The sequence below is a fragment of the Chlorocebus sabaeus genome, chromosome 2, assembly GCF_047675955.1.
Source record: "Chlorocebus sabaeus isolate Y175 chromosome 2, mChlSab1.0.hap1, whole genome shotgun sequence".
In the NCBI taxonomy this organism is placed as follows: domain Eukaryota; kingdom Metazoa; phylum Chordata; class Mammalia; order Primates; family Cercopithecidae; genus Chlorocebus; species Chlorocebus sabaeus.
The window spans coordinates 100,374,242-100,395,471 of record NC_132905.1 but is presented as its reverse complement, the minus strand read 5'-3'; the positions used below and the strand labels follow the sequence as shown (position 1 = coordinate 100,395,471).

At 41.3% G+C, this 21,230-nt stretch overlaps 1 protein-coding gene across 10 annotated transcripts in view; it reads right to left on the bottom strand.

Annotated features, from left to right (window-relative positions):
- Window positions 1-16,963: 16,963 nt before the first annotated feature.
- DIP2A (disco interacting protein 2 homolog A) overlaps window positions 16,964-21,230 on the bottom strand; it is a 112,119-nt gene continuing 107,852 nt past the window's right edge. For 9 of the 10 annotated variants that reach the window (XM_007971197.3, XM_073011397.1, XM_073011396.1 and 6 more), the window contains one exon: window positions 18,005-20,999. In XM_007971197.3, coding sequence (XP_007969388.2) covers window positions 20,747-20,999 — 253 coding nt within the window. In that variant the 3' untranslated portion in view covers window positions 18,005-20,746. Of the gene's footprint in view, window positions 17,412-18,004; window positions 21,000-21,230 lie in introns of those variants that run through there. The other variant, XR_012091111.1, reaches the window with a different exon arrangement.

Below are 21,230 nucleotides of genomic sequence, written 5' to 3'. Positions count from 1 at the left end.
GAGAGGGGCCTGGGAGCGGCCAGAGGGGTCCCAGCGAGGCCACTTCTTCCTGCCACCTGGGGAGTCCCCAGGGCCAGGTGCTCACTTCTCGCTCAGCTCTCGCCGTCTGGAAATTCTTGGTTACTTTTGGCCAAGGGGTGATGTTTTCTTTTGCGCTGGGCCCTGCAAGGCTGGTCCTGGTGCGTGCTCCAGGCTGGGGAGCAGGAGGCCAAGCTTGAGAGGCCCAGGGTGCGACGGTGAGCTGGGGGGCAGGAGGGGCGCTGCTGCCGGGGGGCAGCTCTGGGCTGCCCTTGATGCAGATCCCCGCCTGCCACCTGCATTCCTCCCCAGAGGATGCTCTGCCGCCTCGGGCGAAAGTTGAATCGGCCCTTCCAGAGCCTCCTCTGCCCACATTGATCCGAGAATCCCAAGGTGACTAAGTCCCCAGAAGCCTACTCTGCTTCCAAACCAGACAGGGAGAACACTGGCCCTCCAAGGAGCTTGGCTCCAGCCCCATCCCTCAGGGACTCCCAGGGCAGCTTCTGAGCACAGGGGGGCTCCTCCACCATCCAAAGGGGGTCTGGGGGGGTCTCCTCTAATGAAATGCCGTTAGCTCCAAGTTATAAATGCCACTGTCCTCTCCTGGCAATCCCTAGGTGAGTGTGACCCACCCTCACCCAGAGGCACCTTCCAGTTCCATGCGTGGGTGGTGGTAGTCCCCACAGCCTGGTGGCCAGCACAGGCCTGGCCTACCCCAAAGGCTACCTTCAGCATCCCCAGGTAGACAGGGGATGGGCTTGGGCAAGGAGGTGGGGGAAACCCGCCCCCAGCTTTGACCAGGAGCAGGTGGAGCTCGCTCAGACCTGAAGGGCGGGACCAAGGTGTGAAGAGTCTGTTTTCATGAACCTGTTGCCCAGGCTGCCATTTCCATGGCCCAGTTCAGCCACGGAATTTTCTGTGCTCCATCAGTTTGTCCGTTTGATCCGCAAGATTCTGGGCCACAGCCACTTTGCAAATCTGTCCCTGCTAGCAGTGTTGGTCTCTCAGGGTGGAGACTCTGGGGCCAAGCTGAGGACCCCATTTGTTGACTTGCAGCGAGAAGGTGCTGTTGAGAAGTTGGGCTGCGAGAACCCACCATCTCTGGACCCCGTGGACCATCCTCTGCAGGGGCTGTTGTCCCTGCCAGAAGTACAAGCAACACAATTGCCAGACTTTCCTGCTACCAAGAGGAGGAATCATCATCTAATAATTGGATTGCGGGGGGTAAGGCCTTGGGCCCCCAGGCAGTATCTGGCCATACCCCACCTGTACCCACCAGCGGGGACAGACAGAGCAGGAAGGCTATTGGGCTGTGAAGCCCTGGGCTTTGTGCTTTCCTGACCCCATGCCTCTGCCTGGGTAAAGGGAGCAGTGAGGAGGGAAGTGGAGAGTGGGTGATCCTGGGCTCCCCTGGCACTCTGTCAAGCTCTGGCTCTCTCTTGCCCACTGTTCCAGCTCCCCACCTCTGCAGGGCCCCAGGCCTGTTCAGCCAGACCCTGCTTCTCTTGTAACCAACAAGGAAAACCCCCCAGGCTGGCTGGGGCCCTACTTGGGTATCTCCATTATGGACAGTTTGTCTCCACAGCATGACACCCTGTGAGCCCCATGGGCCCATTACTGTTCCCTGCAGCTCTGCCCTGTGAGGCCCCATCCTGGTCTCCAAGGCAAGATGGGGACCCTTGAGCCTACAAGCCAAGACCCTGGAGAGGGTTTGGAGACTCTTGTTAGGAAGTTGTGGGAGACACCTGGGTTTGTTTGCTTTTGTTTTGGGGTTCTTAAATTTAAGGATTCCACCCTTATCTTGTGCAGACACAAATCAGATTTTTGTAATTGCAGATAGATGGAAGTGTTTGGGTATCAGAGGAAGATTGCACTGGCCCTTCATCCAGTGGGAACTTCTACACATAGATATTACTTTCTGCCCACAATTGAGACTCCCAAGTAGGTTCCACTAGCCCTGTCCCACAAGAGCCCAGATATTCCCTGGCGGTATTTCTTTACCAAGAACTGGGCTGCCTTGGGGACCAGGTGGGTGAGCACAAGGGATGCCTGGCCTCTCCGTCTTGAGACCCCCCTTAATTATGACCCTCACAGCCATGTCCACCAGCAACCTGGCAGGCACGACAATGGCACAACCTCCTTTCACTGCATTTAGGGAGAAAACGGCCGGCCTCTCTCTGAAGGAGTGCAGAAAATACACATTATTCAAGCAAGTTAGCATGAGGCAAGCCTAGAGCTTTTACACAGGGCTGGATGTTGAGCAGAGAGACAAGGATGAGGCTTGCGCTCTCCTTGGGAAAATAGCCCAAAGCCCCCAGGATATAAACCTTGCAGGAAGGAGGCTAGACTTGGCTGGGCTAGAAAGAGCTTTTCTGATGTCTCCTTACCCCAGCACCCCTAATTTAAAATACACATCCCTGAGGTGCATCTCAGGAGTTCAGGAGGCCAGTCCCGAACTTTTCCTCTTCGGTGAGGAGGTGGGGGACACTACAAAGGGCATATTGGGTCCCATGGCCCCCTACAGCTCACTGCATTAAGAGGAAATTTATAGCACTAAATGCCCACTTCAAAAAGCTAGGGAGATCTCAAATTGACATCCTAACATCACAACTAAAAGAACTAGAGAACCAAGAGCAAACAAACCCCAAAGCTAGCAGAAGACAAGAAATAACCAAGATTAGTGTAGGGAAAAGAAAGATCAGACTGTTACTGTCTCTTAATGCTGCTTTAGCTGCATCCCAGATATTCTGGTATATTGTCTCTTTGTTCTCATTAGTTTCAAATAAGTTCTTGATTTTTGCCTTAATTTTATTGTTTACCCAGGAGTCATACAGGAGCAGGTTGTTCAGTTTCCATGTAGTTGTGTGGTGTTCAGTGAGTTTCTTAATCTTGAGTTCCATTTTGATTGTGCAGGTCCTTGGTATGCTGAGTACCAGTCTCTTGGGCCCATTGTTGTTTCTGTACACTTTGTCTCTGTGTCTTATTTCTTTTCTCAGTCTCTCGTCCCACCTGACGAGATATACCCACAGGTGTGGAGGGGCAGGCCACCCCTTCAGATGAGAGCAGAACTGAAGGAAATAGAGACGTGAAAAACCCTTCAAAAAACTCAACGAATCCAGGAAAAAAATAATAAAATAGATAGACTGCTAGCTAGACTAATAAAGAAATGTGAGAATAATCAAATGGACACAATGAAAATGATAAAGAGAATATCACCACTGACCCCACGGAAATACAAACAGCCATCAGAGAATACTACAAACATCTCTATGCACATAAACTAGAAAACGTAGCAGAAATTGATAAATTCCTGGATACACAGACCCTCCCAAGACTGAATCACTTGCCTACCAACCAAAAAAAGCCCAGGACCAGAAGAATTTACAGCTGAATTCTACCAGAGGTACAAAGAGGAGCTGGTACCATTTCCTCTGAAAGTATTCCAAACAATAGAAAAGGAGGGACTCCTCCCTAATTCATTTTATGAGACAAGCATCATCCTGATATCAAAACCTGGCAGAGATTAAAAAAAAAAAACAAAAACAAAACTTCAGACCAATATGACTGATGAACATTCATACAAAAATTCTCAATAAAATACTGGCAAACCAAATCCAGCAACACATCAAAAAGCTTATCCCACCATGATCAAGGTAGCTTCATCCCTGGGATGCAAGGCTGGTTCTACATATGCAAATCAATAAACGTAATTCATCACATAAATGGAACTAAAGACAAAAACCACATGATTATATTGACAGACACAGAAAAGGCCTTCAATAAAATTCAACATCCCTTTATGCTAATACTTTCAATAAACTGGATATTGAAGGAATATACCTCAAAATAATAAGAGCTATTTATGATAGATCCACAGCCAATATGATACTGAATGAGCAAAAGCTGGAAGCATTCCCCTTGAAAACCGGCACAAGACAAGGATGCCCCCTCTCACCACTCCTATTCAACATAATATTGGAAGTTCTGGCAAGGGAATCAGGCAAGAGAAAGAAATAATGGAGATTCGGATAGGAAGAGAGGAAGTAAAACTGTCTCTGTTCACAGATGATATGATCTTATATCCAGAAAACCCCATTGTCTCAGCCCAAAAGGTAGGTTTGTTTGTTTGTTTCAGACAGAGTCTCGCTCTGTTGCCAGGCTGGAGTGCAGTGGCACAATCTCAGCTCACTGCAACCACCGCCTCCCAGGTTCAAGCAATTCTCCTGCCTTAGCCTCCTGAGTAGCTGGGACTACAGGCATGCACCACCACGCCTGGCTAATTTTTGTATTTTTAGTAGAGACAGGGTTTCACCATGTTGGCCAGGATGGTCTTGATCTCTTGACCTCATGATCTGCCTGCCTTGGCCTCCTAAAGTGCTGGGATTACAGGTGTGAGCCACCAGCCCAGCCTCCAAAAGCTTCTTAAACTGATAAGCAACTTCAGCAAAGTCTCAGGATACAAAATCAATGTGCAAAAGTTACAAGCATTTCTATACACCAACAGACAAGGCAGAGTGCCAAATCATAAGTGAACTTCCATTCACAATTGCTACAAAGAGAATAAAATACCTAGGAATACAGTTAACAAGGGAAGTGAAGGACCTCTTTGAGGAGAACTACAAACCACTACTCAAGGAAATCAGAGAAGACACAAACAAATGGAAAAACATTCCATGCTCATGGATAGGAAGAATCAATATCGTGAAAATGGCCATAGTGCCCAAAGTAATTTATAGATTCAATGCTATTACCATTAGACTACCATTCACATGCTTCACATAATTAGAAAAAAAAGCTATTTTGAAATTGATATGGTACCAAAAAAAGCCCATATAGCCAAGACAATCCTAAGCAAAAAGAACGAAGTTGGAGGCATAATGCTACTGGACTTCAAGCTATACAACAAGGCTACAGTAACTAAAACAGCATGGTAATGGTACAAAAACAGACACATAGACCAGTGGAACAGGATAGAGAACCCAGAAGTAAGATCACCCATCTACAACCATCTGATCTTCGACAAACATGACAAAAACAAGCAATGGGGAAAGGATTCCCTATTTAATAAATGTTGCAGGGAGAACTGGCTATCCATATGCAGAAAGTTAAAACTGGACCCCTTTCTTACACCTTATACAAAAATTAACTCAAGACGGATTAAAGACTTAAATGTAGAACCCAAACTATAAAAACCCTAGAAGAAAATCTAGGCAATACCATTCAGGACATAGGCATGGACGAAGATTTCATGATGAAAACATCAAAAGCAATTGCAACAAAAGCAAAAGAAAATTGACAAATAGGATCTAATTAAACTGAAGAGCCTCTGCATAGCAAAATAAACTATCATCAGAGCAAACAGACCACCCACAGAATGGGAGAAAATTTTTGCAATCTATTCATCTGACAAAGATCCAATATCTAGAATCTACAAGGAACTTAAAACAAATTTACAAGAAAAAAACAACCTCATTAAAAAGTGGGCAAAGGACATGAATAGACACCTTTCAAAAGAAGACATTCATGTGGCCAACAAATATATGGAAAAAAGCTCAATATCTAATCCTTTTGTAATAAAAAAGATCATTAGAGAAATGCAAGTCAGAACCACAAATGAGATACCACTGTCTCACACCAGTCAGAATGGCAACTATTAAAAAGTCAAAAAACAACAGATGCTGGCGAGGCTGCAGAGAAACAGGAATGCATTTACAGTAATCATGGGAATGCAAATTAGTCCAATCATTGTGGAAGACAGTGTGGCAATTTCTCAAAGACCTAGACCCAGAAATACCATTTGACCCAGCAATCCCATTACTGGGTATATACCCAGAGGAATATAAATTATTCTATTACAAAGATGCATGCACCTGTATGTTCATTGCAGCACTATTCACAATAGCAAAGGCATGGACTCAACCCAAATGCCTGTCAATGGCAGGCTAGATAAAGAAAATGTGGTACATTTACACCATGGAATACTATTCAACCATAAAAAGGATGAGATCGTGTTCTTTGCGGGGACATGGATGAAGCTAGAAGCCATTATTCCCAGCAAACTAACGCAGGAACAGAAAACCAAACACCATATGTTCTCACTTATAAGTGGGAGCTGAACATTATGAACACATAGACACACAGAGGGGAACAACACACACTGGGACCTGTTGAGGGGGACACTGGGGGAGGGAGAGCATTAGGAAAAATAGCTAATGCATGCTGGGTTTAATACCTAGGTGATTGATTGATAAGTGCAGCAAATCATCATGGCACATGTTTACCTATGTAACAAACCTGCATATCCTGCACATGTACCCCAGAACTTAAAAATTTTAAAAAATTATCATCGGGATCACTTGCTTTCAGTCTGATGGACTTTGTTTAGTATTTATGGTGATGTCAGCCAACAACAAAATTTGCTTATCTAAGAATGCCCCTATTTTGCTTTCATTTTTCAAAGGTGTATACTTTTTGTATATCTTATTTGGAGAAATGTCTTATAGGTTTTTCTTTTTCAAAATTGCTTTGTTTATTCAGAGTGTCTTTAGATTCTATATGAATTCTAGAATAAGTAAGTCTTTCTGCAAAAACCATAATTAGAATTTGGATAGGGATTGCCTTGAATCTGTAGATGGCTTTGAGTAGTACTGATATCTTAACATTAAGACTTCCAATCCATGAACATAGGATGTCTTTCCACTTAATTTCTTTGTATTGTTCGATGTTTTCAATTCAATATTTTGTATTTTTCATTTTATGTCTTTCATCTCCTTGGTTAATTCCTAAATATTTTTGATGCTATTGTAAATGGAATTGTTTTCCTGATTTCCTTTTCAAATTGTTCATTGTGAGTGTATGGAAATGCAACTTATTTTTGTGTGTTAACCTTGTATCCTGCTACGTTGCTAAATTTATTAGTGCTTTTTTTGTGGAACCTTTAGGCCTTTCTACATATGAGATTATATCATTGGCAGAGATCATTTTAATTATTTCTTTCCAATTTAGAATCCTTTTTTTCTTGCTTAATTGCTCTAAGAGCTTCCAGTTCTGTGTTGAGTAGAAGTGACAAAAGTAGTCATCCTTGCTGTGTTTCTGATCTTATCACAAAAAGCTTTTGCAGATTTTCACTACTATGATGTTTGTTGCGGATTTTCATATATGGACTTCATTATGTTGAAGTAGTTTCCTTTTATTCCTAGTTGTTTTTTTCTTTAATCATTAAAGGGTACTGAATTTTTCCAAATGCCTTTGCTGCATCGAGATGATCACATGTGTTTTTTCACCTTCATTCCATTAATACGGTGTATTACATTGATTGTTTTCATATATTGAATCATCCTTACATTCCAGAAGTAAACCCCACTTTATAATGCTATGTAGTATTTTTAATATGCTGCTGAAGTCAGTTTGCTAGTATTTTGTTGAGGATTTTTGCATCAGTGTTCAGAAGGGATCTTGGTCTGTAGTTTTCTGTTTTTGTAGTGTCTTTGGCTCCAGTATCAGGATAATGCTTGCCTCATAGAGTAAGTTTGAAAGTTTTCCCTCATCTTCAATTTTCTGAAAAAGTTTAAAAATGATTAGTGTTAGTTATTTGAATGTTTGGTAGAATTCACCAGTGAAGCCATCAGGTTTTTGTCAATAGATCTTTTATTACTTAATCAATCTCCTTACTAGCTATAGGTCTACTCAGATTTTCTATTTCTTCATGATTAGTCTTGATATGTTTTGTGATTTTAGGAATTTGTCTATTCTGGGTTTTTCCATTTGTTGGCATACAATTGTTCATGGTATTTTTAAATGCTTTTTATTACTGTAGAATTGGTAATGTTTCCGATTTTATTTCTGATTTTAGTAATCTGTGTCTTCTTTTTTTCTTGGTCCATATAACTAAAATGTCAATTTTGTTGATCTTTTCAAAGAAACCATTTTTGGCTTTCTTGATTTTCTGTTTTCTATTTCTGCTCTAATCCTTACTTCTGCTAACTTTGGGTTTAGTTTGTTCTTCTTTTTTAGTTTCTTAAGTTTAAAGTTAGGTTGTTAATTTGAGGTCTTTCTTGTTTTTTAATGTAAGCATTTATAGCTATAAATTCCTTCTTTAGCATTGCTTTTGCTGGGTCCCATAAGTTTTGGTATATTGTTTTTATTTCCAAGTATTTTCCAATTTTTCTTGTTATTTCTTCTTTGATCCATTGGTTGTTTGAAAGTGTGTTTAATTTTCACGATTTGTGTATTTTCTCAATTTTCCTTCTGTTATCGATTTTTAACTTTATCCCAGTTTGGTTTAAGGAAAGACTTTGTATATTTTTAAATCTATTTAAATCTGTTAATATGTGGCCTAACATGTTGTCTATCCTGGAAAATGTTCCATGTGCACTTGAGAAGAATGTGTATTCTATTTTTATTGTTGGGTAGAATGTTCTGCGTATATCTGTTAGATCTAGTTAGTTTATTGTGTTGTTTAAAGCCTCCATTTCCTTACTTATGTCTTATTGTTCTATTGATTATTCAGAGCAGGGCACTGACATTTTGAACTATTACTATAGAACTGTCTATTTCTCCTTTCTCCCTTCAGTTGTCAGTTTTCATTTCATATATTTTGATGATCTGTCTTTATATGTGTAAATGTTTATAACTGTTACATCTTCTTGCTGAATTGAATCTTTTATTAATGTCCATCATCTCTTGTAATCCTTTTTTATTTAAAGTATATTAGTATAGCTACCTCTGCCCCCTTTTGATTACTATTTGCATGGGATATCTTTTTTTTTTTTTTTTTTTTTTTTTTTTGTGAGAGAGGGTCTTACTCTGTCCCCCAGGCTGGAGTACAGTGGTGTGATCTTGGTGCACTGCAGTCTCCACCCTTCAGGCTCAAGCAATATTCCCACCTCAGCTTCCTGAGAAAGCCACAATGCCCAGTTTTTTTTTTGTTTGTTTGTTTGTTTTTTTGTAGAGATGTGGTCTCTTCATGTTGCCTAGGCTGGTTTCAAACTCCTGGGCTCAAGAAAACCACCTGCCTCAACCTCCCAAAGCGTTGGGATTATAGACATGAGCCACTGTGCCCAGCGAATATCTTTTTCCATCCTGTCACTCTCAATATATTAATACTGTGTCTTTGTGAGTCTCCTGTAGACAGCATACAGTTAGCTCCTGTTTTTTTCCCCATTCTGCCAATCTCTGTCCATTTAATCTATTTACCTATGAAGTAATTATCAATAAGGAGAGACTTCGGTCACTTCATATTCTATATGCCTTATGTCTTTTTCCTCATTTCTTGTATCGTGCCTTTCTTTTGTGTGTGTGTGGTTTTTTTTTTTTTGTAATGAAACATTTAAATCCCTTTCTCACTTCCTTTTGTGCATACAGCCATGCATTGCTTAACAACAGAAATATGTTCTGAGAAATGTGTTGTTAGGTGATTTCATCATTGGGGCAACACCATAGAGTGTATATGTATCTACACAAACCTAGCCTACAACACACCTAGGCTATATGGTATAGCCTATTGCTCCTGGGCTACAAACCTGTCCAGCATGTAACTGTACAGAATAGAATGTAGGCAATTGTAATGCAATGTTCTTTGTGTATCTAAACACATGTCCAAATATAGAAAAGGTACAGTGAAAATATAGTATAAAAGATAAAAATCGGTACATTTGTGTAGGGCACTCAGTCCATTGTATGTTGCTTATAACAGACTACCTGAAACTGGCTAAATTATAAGAAAAAATGAATTTATTTCTTACAATTATAGCAGCTGAGAAGTCCAAGGTTGAGGGCCGCATCTGGTCAGGGTCTTCTTGCTGGTAGGGACTCTCTGCAGACTCCCAAGGTAGTGCAGGGCATCATATGGTGGGGGCGCTAAGCATGCTTGCTCAGGTCCTTCTTCCTCTTCTTACAAAGCCATCAGCCCCATTCCCGTGATAATCCATTAATCTATCAATCCTTGAATAGATTAATCCAATCACCTCTTAAGGGCCCCACCTCTCAATACTGCCACATTGGGTATCACTCAAATCATAGTAAGTACTTATCATTAATTGAGCTGGTAGAACTTGAAGTTATTTTGGGTGTGAGTGGTGAGTGAATGTGAAAGCCTAGGACATTACCGTACACTACTGTAGACTTTATAAATATTGTACACTTAGACTACACTAAACATATATTTTTTCAATAATAAATTAACCTTAGCTTACTGTAACTTAATAAACTTTCAAATGTTTTTAAGTTTTTGACTATTTTGTAAAAACATTTAGCTTAAAATACATTGTACAACTGTGCAAAACATTTTTAGACATCTTTATAAACTTTTTTCCTAAAAATTTTATTTTTTACATTTTAAACTTTATTAAAAGCTAAAAACTCTCAATAAACTAGGTATTGATGGATCATATCTCAAAATCATAAGAGCTATTTATGACAATCCCACAGCCAATATCATACTGAATGGGCAAAAACTAGGAAGGATTCCCTTTGAAAAGTGGCACAAGACAAGGATGCTCTTTCTCACCACTCCTACTCAACATACTATTGGAAGTTCTGGTCAGGGCAAACAGGCAAGGAAAAGAAACAAAGTGTATTCAAATAGGAAGAAAGGAAGTAAATTGTCTCTGTTTGCAGGTGACATGATTGTATATTTAGAAAATCCCATCATCTCAGCCCAAAATCTCCTTATGCTGATAAGCAACTTTAGCAAAGTTTCAGTATACAAAATCATGTGCAAAAATCACGAGCATTCCTATACATCAATAGACAAACAGAGAGCCAAATGATGAGTGAACTCCCATTCACAATTGCTACTAAGAGAATGAAATACCTAGGAATACAACTTACAAGGGATGTGAAGGAGGACCTCTTCAATGAGAACTACAAACCACTGCTCAAGGGAATGAGAGAGGACACAAACAAATGGAAAAATATTCCATGTTCGTGGATAGGAAGAACCAATATCGTGAAAATGGCCATACTGCCCAAAATAATTTATAAATTCAATGCTATCCCCATCAAGCTACCATTGACTTTCTTCACAGAATTAGAAAAAACTACTTTAAATTTCATATTGAACTAAAAAGAGCCTGCATAGCCAAGACAATCCTAAGTAAAAAGGACAAAGCTGGAGGTATCATGCTACCTGACTTCAAACTATACTACAAGGCTACAGTAACCAAAACAGCATGGCACTGGTACCAAAAGAGATGTATAGACTAATGGAACAGAGGCCTCAGAAGTAACCCCACACATCTACAACCATCTGATCTTTGACAAACTTGATAAAAACAAGCAATGGGGCAAGGATTCTCTATTTAATAAATGGTATTGGGAAAACTGGCTAGCCATATGCAGAAAACTGAAACTGGACCCCTTCCTTACACCTTACACAAAAATTAACTCAAGATGGATTAAGGACTTAAACCTAATACCTAAAACTATAAAAATCCTAGAAGAAAACCTAGGCAATACCATTCAGGACATAAGCATGGGCAAAGACTTCATGACTAAAACACCAAAAGCAATGGCAACAAAAGCCAAAATTGACAAATGGGATCTAATTAAACTAAAGAGCTTCCACACAGCAAAAGAAACTATCATAAGAGTGAACAGGCAACCTACAGAATGGGAGAAAATTTTTGCAATCTCTCCATCTGACAAAGGGCTGATATCCAGAATCTACAAAGAACTTAAACAAATTTACAAGAAAAAACAACCCCATCAAAAAGTAGGTGAAGGATATCAACAGTCACTTCTCAAAAGAAGACATTTATGTGGCCAACAAATATATGAAAAATGTTTGTTGAAAAGTGTTTGATGAAAAATCATCACTGGTCATTGGAGAAATGCAAATCAAAACCACAATGAGATACCATCTCATGCCAGTTAGAATGGCAATCATTAAAAAGTCAGGAAACAACAGATGATGGAGAGGATGTGGAGAAACAAGAACGCTTTTACACTGTTGGGAGTGTAAATTAGTTCAACCGCTGTGGAAGACAGTGTGGCAGTTCCTCTCCCAGAAATACCTTTTGACCCAGCAATCCCATTATTGGGATATAATGGGATTATATCCCAATATATCCCATTATTGGGATACCCAAAGGATTATAAATCATTCTACTATAAAGACACATGCACACGTATGTTTATTGCAGCACTGTTCACAATAACAAAGACTTGGAACCAACCCAAACGGTCATCAGTGACAGACTGGATAAAGAAAATGTGGCACATATACACCATGGAAAACTACGCAGCCATAAAAAGGATGAGTTCGTGTCCTTTGCAGGGACATGAATGAAGTTGGAAACCATCATTCTCAGCAAACTAACACAAGAACAGAAAACCAAACACCGCATGTTCTCACTGATAAGTGGGAGTTGAACAATGAGATCACATGAACACAGGGAGGGAAACATCACACACAGGGGCCTGTTGGGGGATGGGGGGCTAGGGGAGGAATAGCATCAGGAGAAATACCTAATGTAGATGATGAGTTGATGGGTGCAGCAAACCAGGATGGCATGTGTATACTTATGTAACAAACCTGCATGTTCTGCACATGTACCCCAGAACTTAAAAGTATAATAATAATAAAAAAAAACTAAGACATAAACATACTCATTAGACTAGGCCTAGATGGGGTCAGGATAATCAATGCTATTGTCTTTCACCTCCACATCTTGTCCTGCTGGAAGATCTTCAGGGGCAATAACACACATGGAACTGTCATCTTCTATGACAATGCCTTCTTCCGGCCTGCCTGAGGCTGTTTTACAGTCAAGTAGCAATAAAATGTATAGTAAGTACATAAACTAGTAAGATATACATTATCAAGTATTATGTACTGTACATAACGGTGTTAAACTTTTATACCACTAGCACTGTAACATGTTTATACTAGCATTATCATAAATACATGAGTAATGCATGCTCTTATGATGTTACAATGGCTACAACATCACTAGGCAACAGGAGTTTTTCAGCTCCATTATAATTTTACGGGACTAACATTGTGTAAGTGGTTCATCGTTTACCAAGATGTTATGTGCACATGACTGTATTCTACAGCTCAGGGGTTCCCAACCCCCAGGCCATGGACTGGTATTGGTCTGTGGTCTGTTAGGAATCAGGCCTTATAGCAGGAGGTGAGTGGCAGGCAAGCAAGCATACCTGAGCTCCATCTCCCGTCAGATCAGTGGCCACATTAGATTTTTTTTTTTTTTTTTGAGACGGAGTCTCGCTCTGCCGCCCAGGCTGGAGTGCAGTGGCACGATCTCAGCTCACTGCAAGCTCCGCCTCCGAAGTTCACACCATTGTCCTGCCTCAGCCTCCTGAGTGGCTGGGACTACAGGCACCCACCACCATGCCTGACTAATTTTTGTATTTTTAGTAGAGACAGGGTTTCACCATGTTAACCAGGATGGTCTCGATCTCCTGACCTCGTGATCCACCCACCTTGGCCTCCCAAAGTGTTGGGATTACAGGCGTGAGCCACCACACCCAGCCCGCATTAGATTCTTATAGGAGCACAAACCCTATAGTGAACTGCACATGAGCGGGATCTAGGTTTTGTCCTCCTTATAACAATCTAACTAATGCCTGATGATCTGAGGTAGAACAGTTTCATCTCAAAACCATTCCCCTCTTCCCAGTCTGGAAAATTTGTCTTCCATGAAACTGGTCCCTGGTGCCAAAAAGGCTGGGGACCACTGCTATAGCTGTTTTCTTTGTGGCTACCAGGGGATTACATTAAACATCCCAAAGTTCTAATACTATACTCTAACTTGAATTTTACCAGCTTAACGTTAATAACAAATTCAGCTCCTTTAAAAGCTCTGTCCAAACCTATTGATGTCACCAAATTAATCTTTATAAACTATGTAGCCCAAAACATAAACTAGTAATTCTTTGATTCAGCCTCTTAAATTATGTAAAAAACAAAACGTGGAGTAACAAATCAAAGTCACAATAATTCTGGCTTTTAGACTAATTTATTAAAACTATGTTAGTCTCTTACATCATGTAGAAAAAAAATACTGCAATTATGGACCATCATTTCAATACTACCAGATTTTATAATTGCCCATTCTGTTACCTTCACTGACATCTTCATTTCTTCAGATGAATTTGGGTTACTGTCTAGTGTCCTTTCATTCCACCCAGCAGGACTCCCTTTAGCATTTCTTCTAAGGCAGGTCTAGGGGTAACAAACTCCCTCAGCTTGTTTATCTTAGAATGCTTTACTGTCTTTTTTGTGTGTGTGTGTGAGATGGAGTCTTGCTCTGTCACCCAGGCTGGAGTGCAGAGACACGATCTCGGCTCACTGCAAGCTCCGCCTCCTGGGTTCACGCCATTCTCCTGCCTCAGCCTCCCGAGTAGCTGGGACTACAGGTGCCTGCCACCATGCCCGGCTAATTTTTTGTATTTTTAGTAGAGACGGGGTTTCACCGTATTAGCCAGGATGGTCTCAATCTCCTGACCTCATGATCCGCCCGCCTCGGCCTCCCCAAGTGCTGGGATTACAAGCGTGAGCCACCATGCCCGGCCTCCTTCACGTTTGATGAACTGCTTTGCCAGGTATAGGATCCTTGGTTGACTTTTTTTTTTCTCTTAGCATTTTTAATATATTGGCCCACTACCTTCTGGCCCCTGGTTTCTGATGAGAAATCTGCTGATAATCTTATTGAGCAGCAGTCCCCAACCTTTTTGGCACCAGGGACTGGTTTTGTGGAAGACAATTATTCCACAGACCGGGGGGCACAGGATGATGGTTTTGGAATAGAACTGTCCCACCTCAGATAATCAGGCATTAGATTCTTATAAGGAGTGTGCAACCTTGATCCCTGGCATGTGCAGTTAGTTCACAAGAATGCTTGCATGCCTATGAAAATCTTATGTCACTACTGATCTGACAGGAGGCAGAGTTCAGGTGGTAATGCTCACTCACTTCCTGTTGCGTAGTCCAGTACCTAACAGGCCACAGACTGGTAACGGTCTGTGGCCCTGGGCTTGGGGACCTGTTATTGAGGATTCTTTGTATGTAACAAGTTGCTTCTCTCTTGTTGCTTTCAAAATTCTCTGGCTTTGGCTTCTGAAATGTTGATGTCTGGGTGGTCTCTTTGAAAATTCATCTTACTTGGAATTTGTTGAGCTACTTGGATGCTTATATTCATGTCTTTCATCAAATTTAGGAAGTCTTCAGCCATTACTTCTTCAAGTATTCTCTCTCTCCCTCAACCCTGCTTCTGGAACTGCCAACATGCATATATTGGTCTGCTTAATGGTGTCCCACAGTTCCCTCAGACTCTGTTCATTTTTCTTCAATCTTTTTTTCTTTTCTTCAGACTCATTAATTTCTACCGTCCTATCTTCAAGCTCACTGATTCTCTTCTTGCCCTTGGATTCTTCTAGGGAATTTTTCATTTTAGTTATTGTACTTTTCAGCTCCAGAAATTTTTAGGTTATCTCTTTATTGATATTTCCATTTTCCTCATGCATTGGTTTTTAACTTTCTCCACATCTTCCTTAGTTCTCTGCACATCTTTAAGACAGTTATTTGAAAGTCTTTGTCAAGTACGATCAGGTCTTTTTCAGGGACAGTTTCTATTCATTTTTCCTTGGAATGAAGCATATTTTTCTTTGCATGTCTTGTGATCTTTTTGTTGAAAAACTGGCATTAAAATTAAATAATGTTGTTAATCTGGAAATCAGATTCTTCTTCCCCAGGGTTTGCTGGGGGTTTTTGTTATTTATTTATTTTTATTGATCCTTAGCTGTCTCTATGTCAAGGATCAGCTTGAGGTCTCATTTTAAGGTCTTCTCAGTTCTTTTCTGAGCCTGTACCTTTCCCTGGACATGTACATTTTCTACTTCCCCCTGTATGTGCAGGTGCTTTTGAACGTCCTAGTCTTTAGTGTCTGGCTCCCAAAAGGAGAAAATGAGAAAAATGAAGGGTTGGGGGAGAAGGGTCCTGGGCCTTTAAATCACAGCAATGGAAGTAATTTAAGCTGGATGAAGAGGGGTTTGCAAAAATCAGGGGAGCTGCAACAATGGTCTCTGGACTCATCTGCCCCTCTAAAATCAGAAGTAGCAATCAAGGATCTGGCTCCATGTGCAAGCTGCTCCTGGAACACGTGCACAGTTGCCTGCCATGGGCAGGGGGTAGGGTAGCTGCCACTGTGCCAGGAGCTAAAATTAACCCTAATTTACCATCTAAGCCTTGCCCTGGAAGTTACAAGCCATCAGCAGACTCCAGAGCTCCAAAATAGTCACATCAGATTCTGCCAGTGCAATTACTGTCCAGGTAGGGAAGACATATTCCTGATGGTTTGTACTCTGCTATCTTCCCAGAATCCTTCCCCCTCATGAATAACATAAATGCTACAAATTGCTTGTCTTTGACTTACGTACCATTCCACCAGAGCATGAAAGCCTGTAGATGGCCTTCACTCCACTGATTTCCATCTGGAGCCTCCTGCAGCATCTGGGCACACCCACCTAGCAGTGATGGTCAGTGGCAATACCTCTGTGCTCCCTTCTCCCCTCAAAGCTTCATTTGATCCCTCGTGCTCCTTTTGACTTTTTTTAAGTGGCATGTGAAATGAATATTCATATCTAGCCTTTTCAGTTCCTTTGAGAAACTGGGGAATAATGTATCCCACACTTAGTAGGCACTAAACACTAATAAACTCTCAATTTTTCGCCCTCTACTGCCCTCAGCAAACTCCACAATGATCCTTCTGAAATATCTCATTGGCTCATGTGAAAAGGTTCTCTCATTAAATCCTGAAAAGCAGAGCAGAATTCAGGAAGACCTGGGTGAGGATTAGGGTGACTGAGGCTTTCAGAGCAGCAAGAAGGAAGAGGGAGGATAGTCCAGGAACCTGCTTAGATACTTTAAAGTCGTTCGTCTTCAACTCAAATTTTTTACTAATAAGCAAAAATGTAAAAACCATTAATTTTGAAATTTTACATGTAGTTTCCTTTTAATTCTCCATTACTGAAACTGAACATCAAACAAGAGGATGAATGCCATGCAGAGTGTTACAACACTGCTGTTGTATCAAATTTAAATAGAGAATGCCTTCCCTAACCCTTTAGGACCCAAAATTTATGTAACATTATCTCAGATAGGAAGGGAATGCTTCCTCCTCCTGTTCTTTTTCACATGGCAAATAACATGCACGTGATTTACTGAGGATATTTACTGACAGCAAGATACAGTGGCAGCAGCAGGTCTCCTTGCCTTTTCTTTAGAACAGCCCGGAAGCCTGAAGGCCAGCACTGTGGCAGGAACCAGGCAAACACTGGAGGATAGTTATTTCTCTGCCATGTACTCCCCATTGGTTTATGCTGATCATTCCAGTAGAACCACTTTGAAATAAATCAGCTATATTCATAATCTGAAATCAAACACAATAACCACAGTTTGCATAAATGTAACATTTAAAAAACCACCTGCATTAAAACAAATAGAACCAAAATACAAATAACCCACAGAAAACGAAGTATATGGAGGTTATAATTCTTAATAGAGACTCCTACATGTCAGTAAGAAAAAACTTGACCATAAAAACTGCCAAATCTGAACAAAATACATCAGATAAGAACTAAAAATGGCCATGAACAAATGAGGACATATTCAACATGACCAGACACACCACTTATTTGCCTATCAAATTGTCTTTAGAGTTATTTTAATCTTGAGCACACATCCACTGCCAACATTGCTTGGCAACTGCAAAGAGGCCTTTTCCATGCTGTCACCCTGCCCTTCTGGAGGGCAGCAGGTACCCAAAGCTTCAAACCTGGCGTGAGCTCTGACCCACTCACTCTACCTATAAGAACTGAGCTCAAGGCAGTAACTGCAATCATGGCAGTGTAAACGTGCATCTGAAAGGAGGCTCACTGTGGTCCTGTTGAAACAACACTGATGTACAGCAATACAGCAAATACTACATTTACTCATGGCACACTTGGAAAATACAGCCATTGAAACGTAGAAGAATATATGTAATAGACTTAAAAGTCTATAATTTATTAAGTACAAAAGCAAATTATTTAAAAAAGCACTTGATCCTAATTTTGTAAAAAATTTTTAAAAAGAAAAAAAATAAATCCCTGAGAGGGTTTATGTCACATACGAATGCTGCTATTTACTCAGAGGTAGAATTATAAGAAATTTTAATTTTCTTTATACTTTAATGTGCTTTCTAGATTTTATGCTATAAGCATAATTGCTTTTATAGTCAGAAAAAAAAAAGCAAAATAAAATACATCCTATTCGGGGTAATTTAAAAACCCTTTTCACACATTTCAAAATGCAGAATTACAAAGTCAATAACTTTTATTAACATAATGATATAAAAATTTTAGTATGATATACAGAATTCCCAGAGTAATTCTAAAACATTTTAATGCACTTCTTAAAATCTTAATTTACAAGACACCTTGTCTTACCACCACTGACCTTTCAATACAAAAAGCTGACAATTTTTGTTTGCTATAAAACTACAACATCAAGATTGGAGTTAGGTAGCTTTTTTTTTTCTTTCCCTTCCCAGCCATTCTATTGTAAGGAATGTCCGTTAGACTACTGCCCAAACCTCTGTATGTCAACAATAAGTTACATAGATTCTGTACATAATTACAACAGGGTTATTAGAATTCCAGTATGTCACAACATACTTTACCACAGTCCACCATGGGGAAACAGGGCTACTATGCACAGAGCTATTTGTAGCCAGACAGGAGTAAAACATGAGAGCTGGCCCAGTTAGCCAGGTTCATGTGTGGAGAATTAATAACAGCTTTGTTAGGCACTGATCCAGACTAATTCTGGAAAAACCTGGTTGTTTCTGTGAAGCATGCATGATTCACAAAATTTTCCACCCTCAATACCCCAAAAACCGAACAATTTCATAACATACTCTTAATTAGCTATATAAAAATAATCTATATCTTAGACTCGTGCTTGACTTCAAATTCTTAGAAGTAACTAAAGGACTTTACATTCTCTGATTTAGGTTCTGTATAATTTTAGATCACTCAGCTTAGTCAAGTTTGAACAAAATAAAAAAATGGTTTGGCCAAATTTTATAGGCACACAACTCAAAATGTGAAAGGCAGTGAAGAATGTAACCTTCTCCACGTTCAATACGGGGCAACGCTGTTCCCTGCTCCCCTCAACTGTACTGCTGGTACTCACCAAACAGCACTATGGATATGAAAACCTTAGACTTTGCCACCAATGCTTCCAAATCTGCTGACTTGGAATAAAAATAATACATCAGTACACTTCCACGAGAAGAATTAATATTGTAGTGTTAGGAAAACTAGCAATTTAACTAAACAGCATCAAGTTACAAACCAGGAAAGTGATTTAAAACTAAATGCTGGCTTATGTTTCTGAAACAAAGCATCTAAACTTGGCAGTCCAAAATGGCACTTACTGAGTGTCCGTGACAATAACAATATATGCTGACAAGCAGCACACCTTTGTTTTTTGTTTTTGTTTTTAAACGGCATCTCGCTCTGTCATGCAGGCTAGAATGCAGTGGCGAGAGGCATGATCTTGGTTCACTGCAAGCTCCGCCTCCCAGGTTCACACCATTCTCCTGCCTCAGCCTCCCGAGTAACTGGGACTACAGGCACCCGCCACCACATCTGGCTTTTTTTTTTTTTTTTTTTTTTTGAGACGGAGTCTCGCTCTGTAGCCCAGGCTGGAGTGCAGTGGCCGGATCTCAGCTCACTGCAAGCTCTGCCTCCCGGGTCCATGCCATTCTCCTGCCTCAGCCTCCCGAGTAGCTGGGACTACAGGCGCCCACCACCTCACCCGGCTAGTTTTTTTTTTTTTTGTATTTTTTAGTAGAGACGGGGTTTCACCATGTTAGCCAGGATGGTCTCGATCTCCTGACCTCGTGATCCACCCGTCTCGGCCTCCCAAAGTGCTGGGATTACAGGCTTGAGCCACCGCGCCCGGCATCTGGCTAATTTTTTGGATTTTTAGTAGAGATGGGGTTTCTCCGTGTTAGCCAGGATAGTCTCGATCTCCTGACCTCTTGATCCACCTGCCTTGGCCTCCCAAAGTGCTGGGATTACAGGTGAGAGCCACTGCGCCCAGCCAGCACAATTCTTTCAATAACGAAACTGGCAGAGGAGGCACTGCGTGTGACCACAGTGCTCTGTGAGCAGGGAGGATGGGTCCAGCTTGCTTCCTTTCCATCAGCCTCCCTGTGAAACAGAAGTGAGGCAGCTGGTTTGTACTCTGCTATCTTCCCAGAATCAAGTTTCTCTCTGTAAATGGTCTCAAGTTTCTCTCCGTAATTTCTATATATGAACTTGTCATTTGAAGTGGGAATAAATAACTGAATTTTAAAAATCAGGAACTACATTTTTAGCCTAAAGAAAGTGCAAACTTGCAGTACAGCAGAGAACAACCTCGGTGCCTGTGATTCCTCACAATGCCCACGCCAGGCCTTTCCTTTCCTTTCCTTGTCTCTCCATCTGTTAAAATACCAGCATCTGTGTTTTTGTAAATGTACTTGGCAGATTCAAAATATTTCTTTAAATAATTCAGGAAGTGCTTTCTAAAAGGAGATGCAGGGAACTGCTGAGAGGGATCTGTAAGAGCACAGGAAGGGGCGAGTCCCGGTGCGTGGGCTCTGCAGTGTCTTCCCACATCACCTTGGACTGCTGGAGCTCATTCGTCTCCGGCACCCGGTCTGGGGTGCTGCGCTCACATGTTGTAGGCCACATAGATGGGGTCCAGCTGGTCGGCCAGGAAGCCGTCCCGCAGGTGCATGCGCTGCTTCTCACCCCGAGAGTTGATAGGGATCACCCCTGGGTCCACAATGACCACGACGCCCACGACCAGGTAGTGCTCCTCCAGCACCACGTTGGTCACCAGGGCCACCAGGTCCAGGGCATCCTGCTCGAGCCCATCCAGCTCTACCACCACCACCAGCAGGTTGGTCCAGGTGAACACGGCACTGCAGAGGAAAGACAGGTGCGGTCACACGGACACAGGCAGAGGCCACAGGGGCCAATGAATGCTTGGGAAAGGGTGGCACAAAGAAGAGCGAAGCACACTGATGTCACAGAGCTATTCACGGCTATTCACAACCTAAAGATCAGGCCAGATCCATTTTACAGGATGTCTATTCCAACTAAAGCTTTTACTGAGAATCAGGAGCATTATCTGATGCTGAAAGCTGTACCTG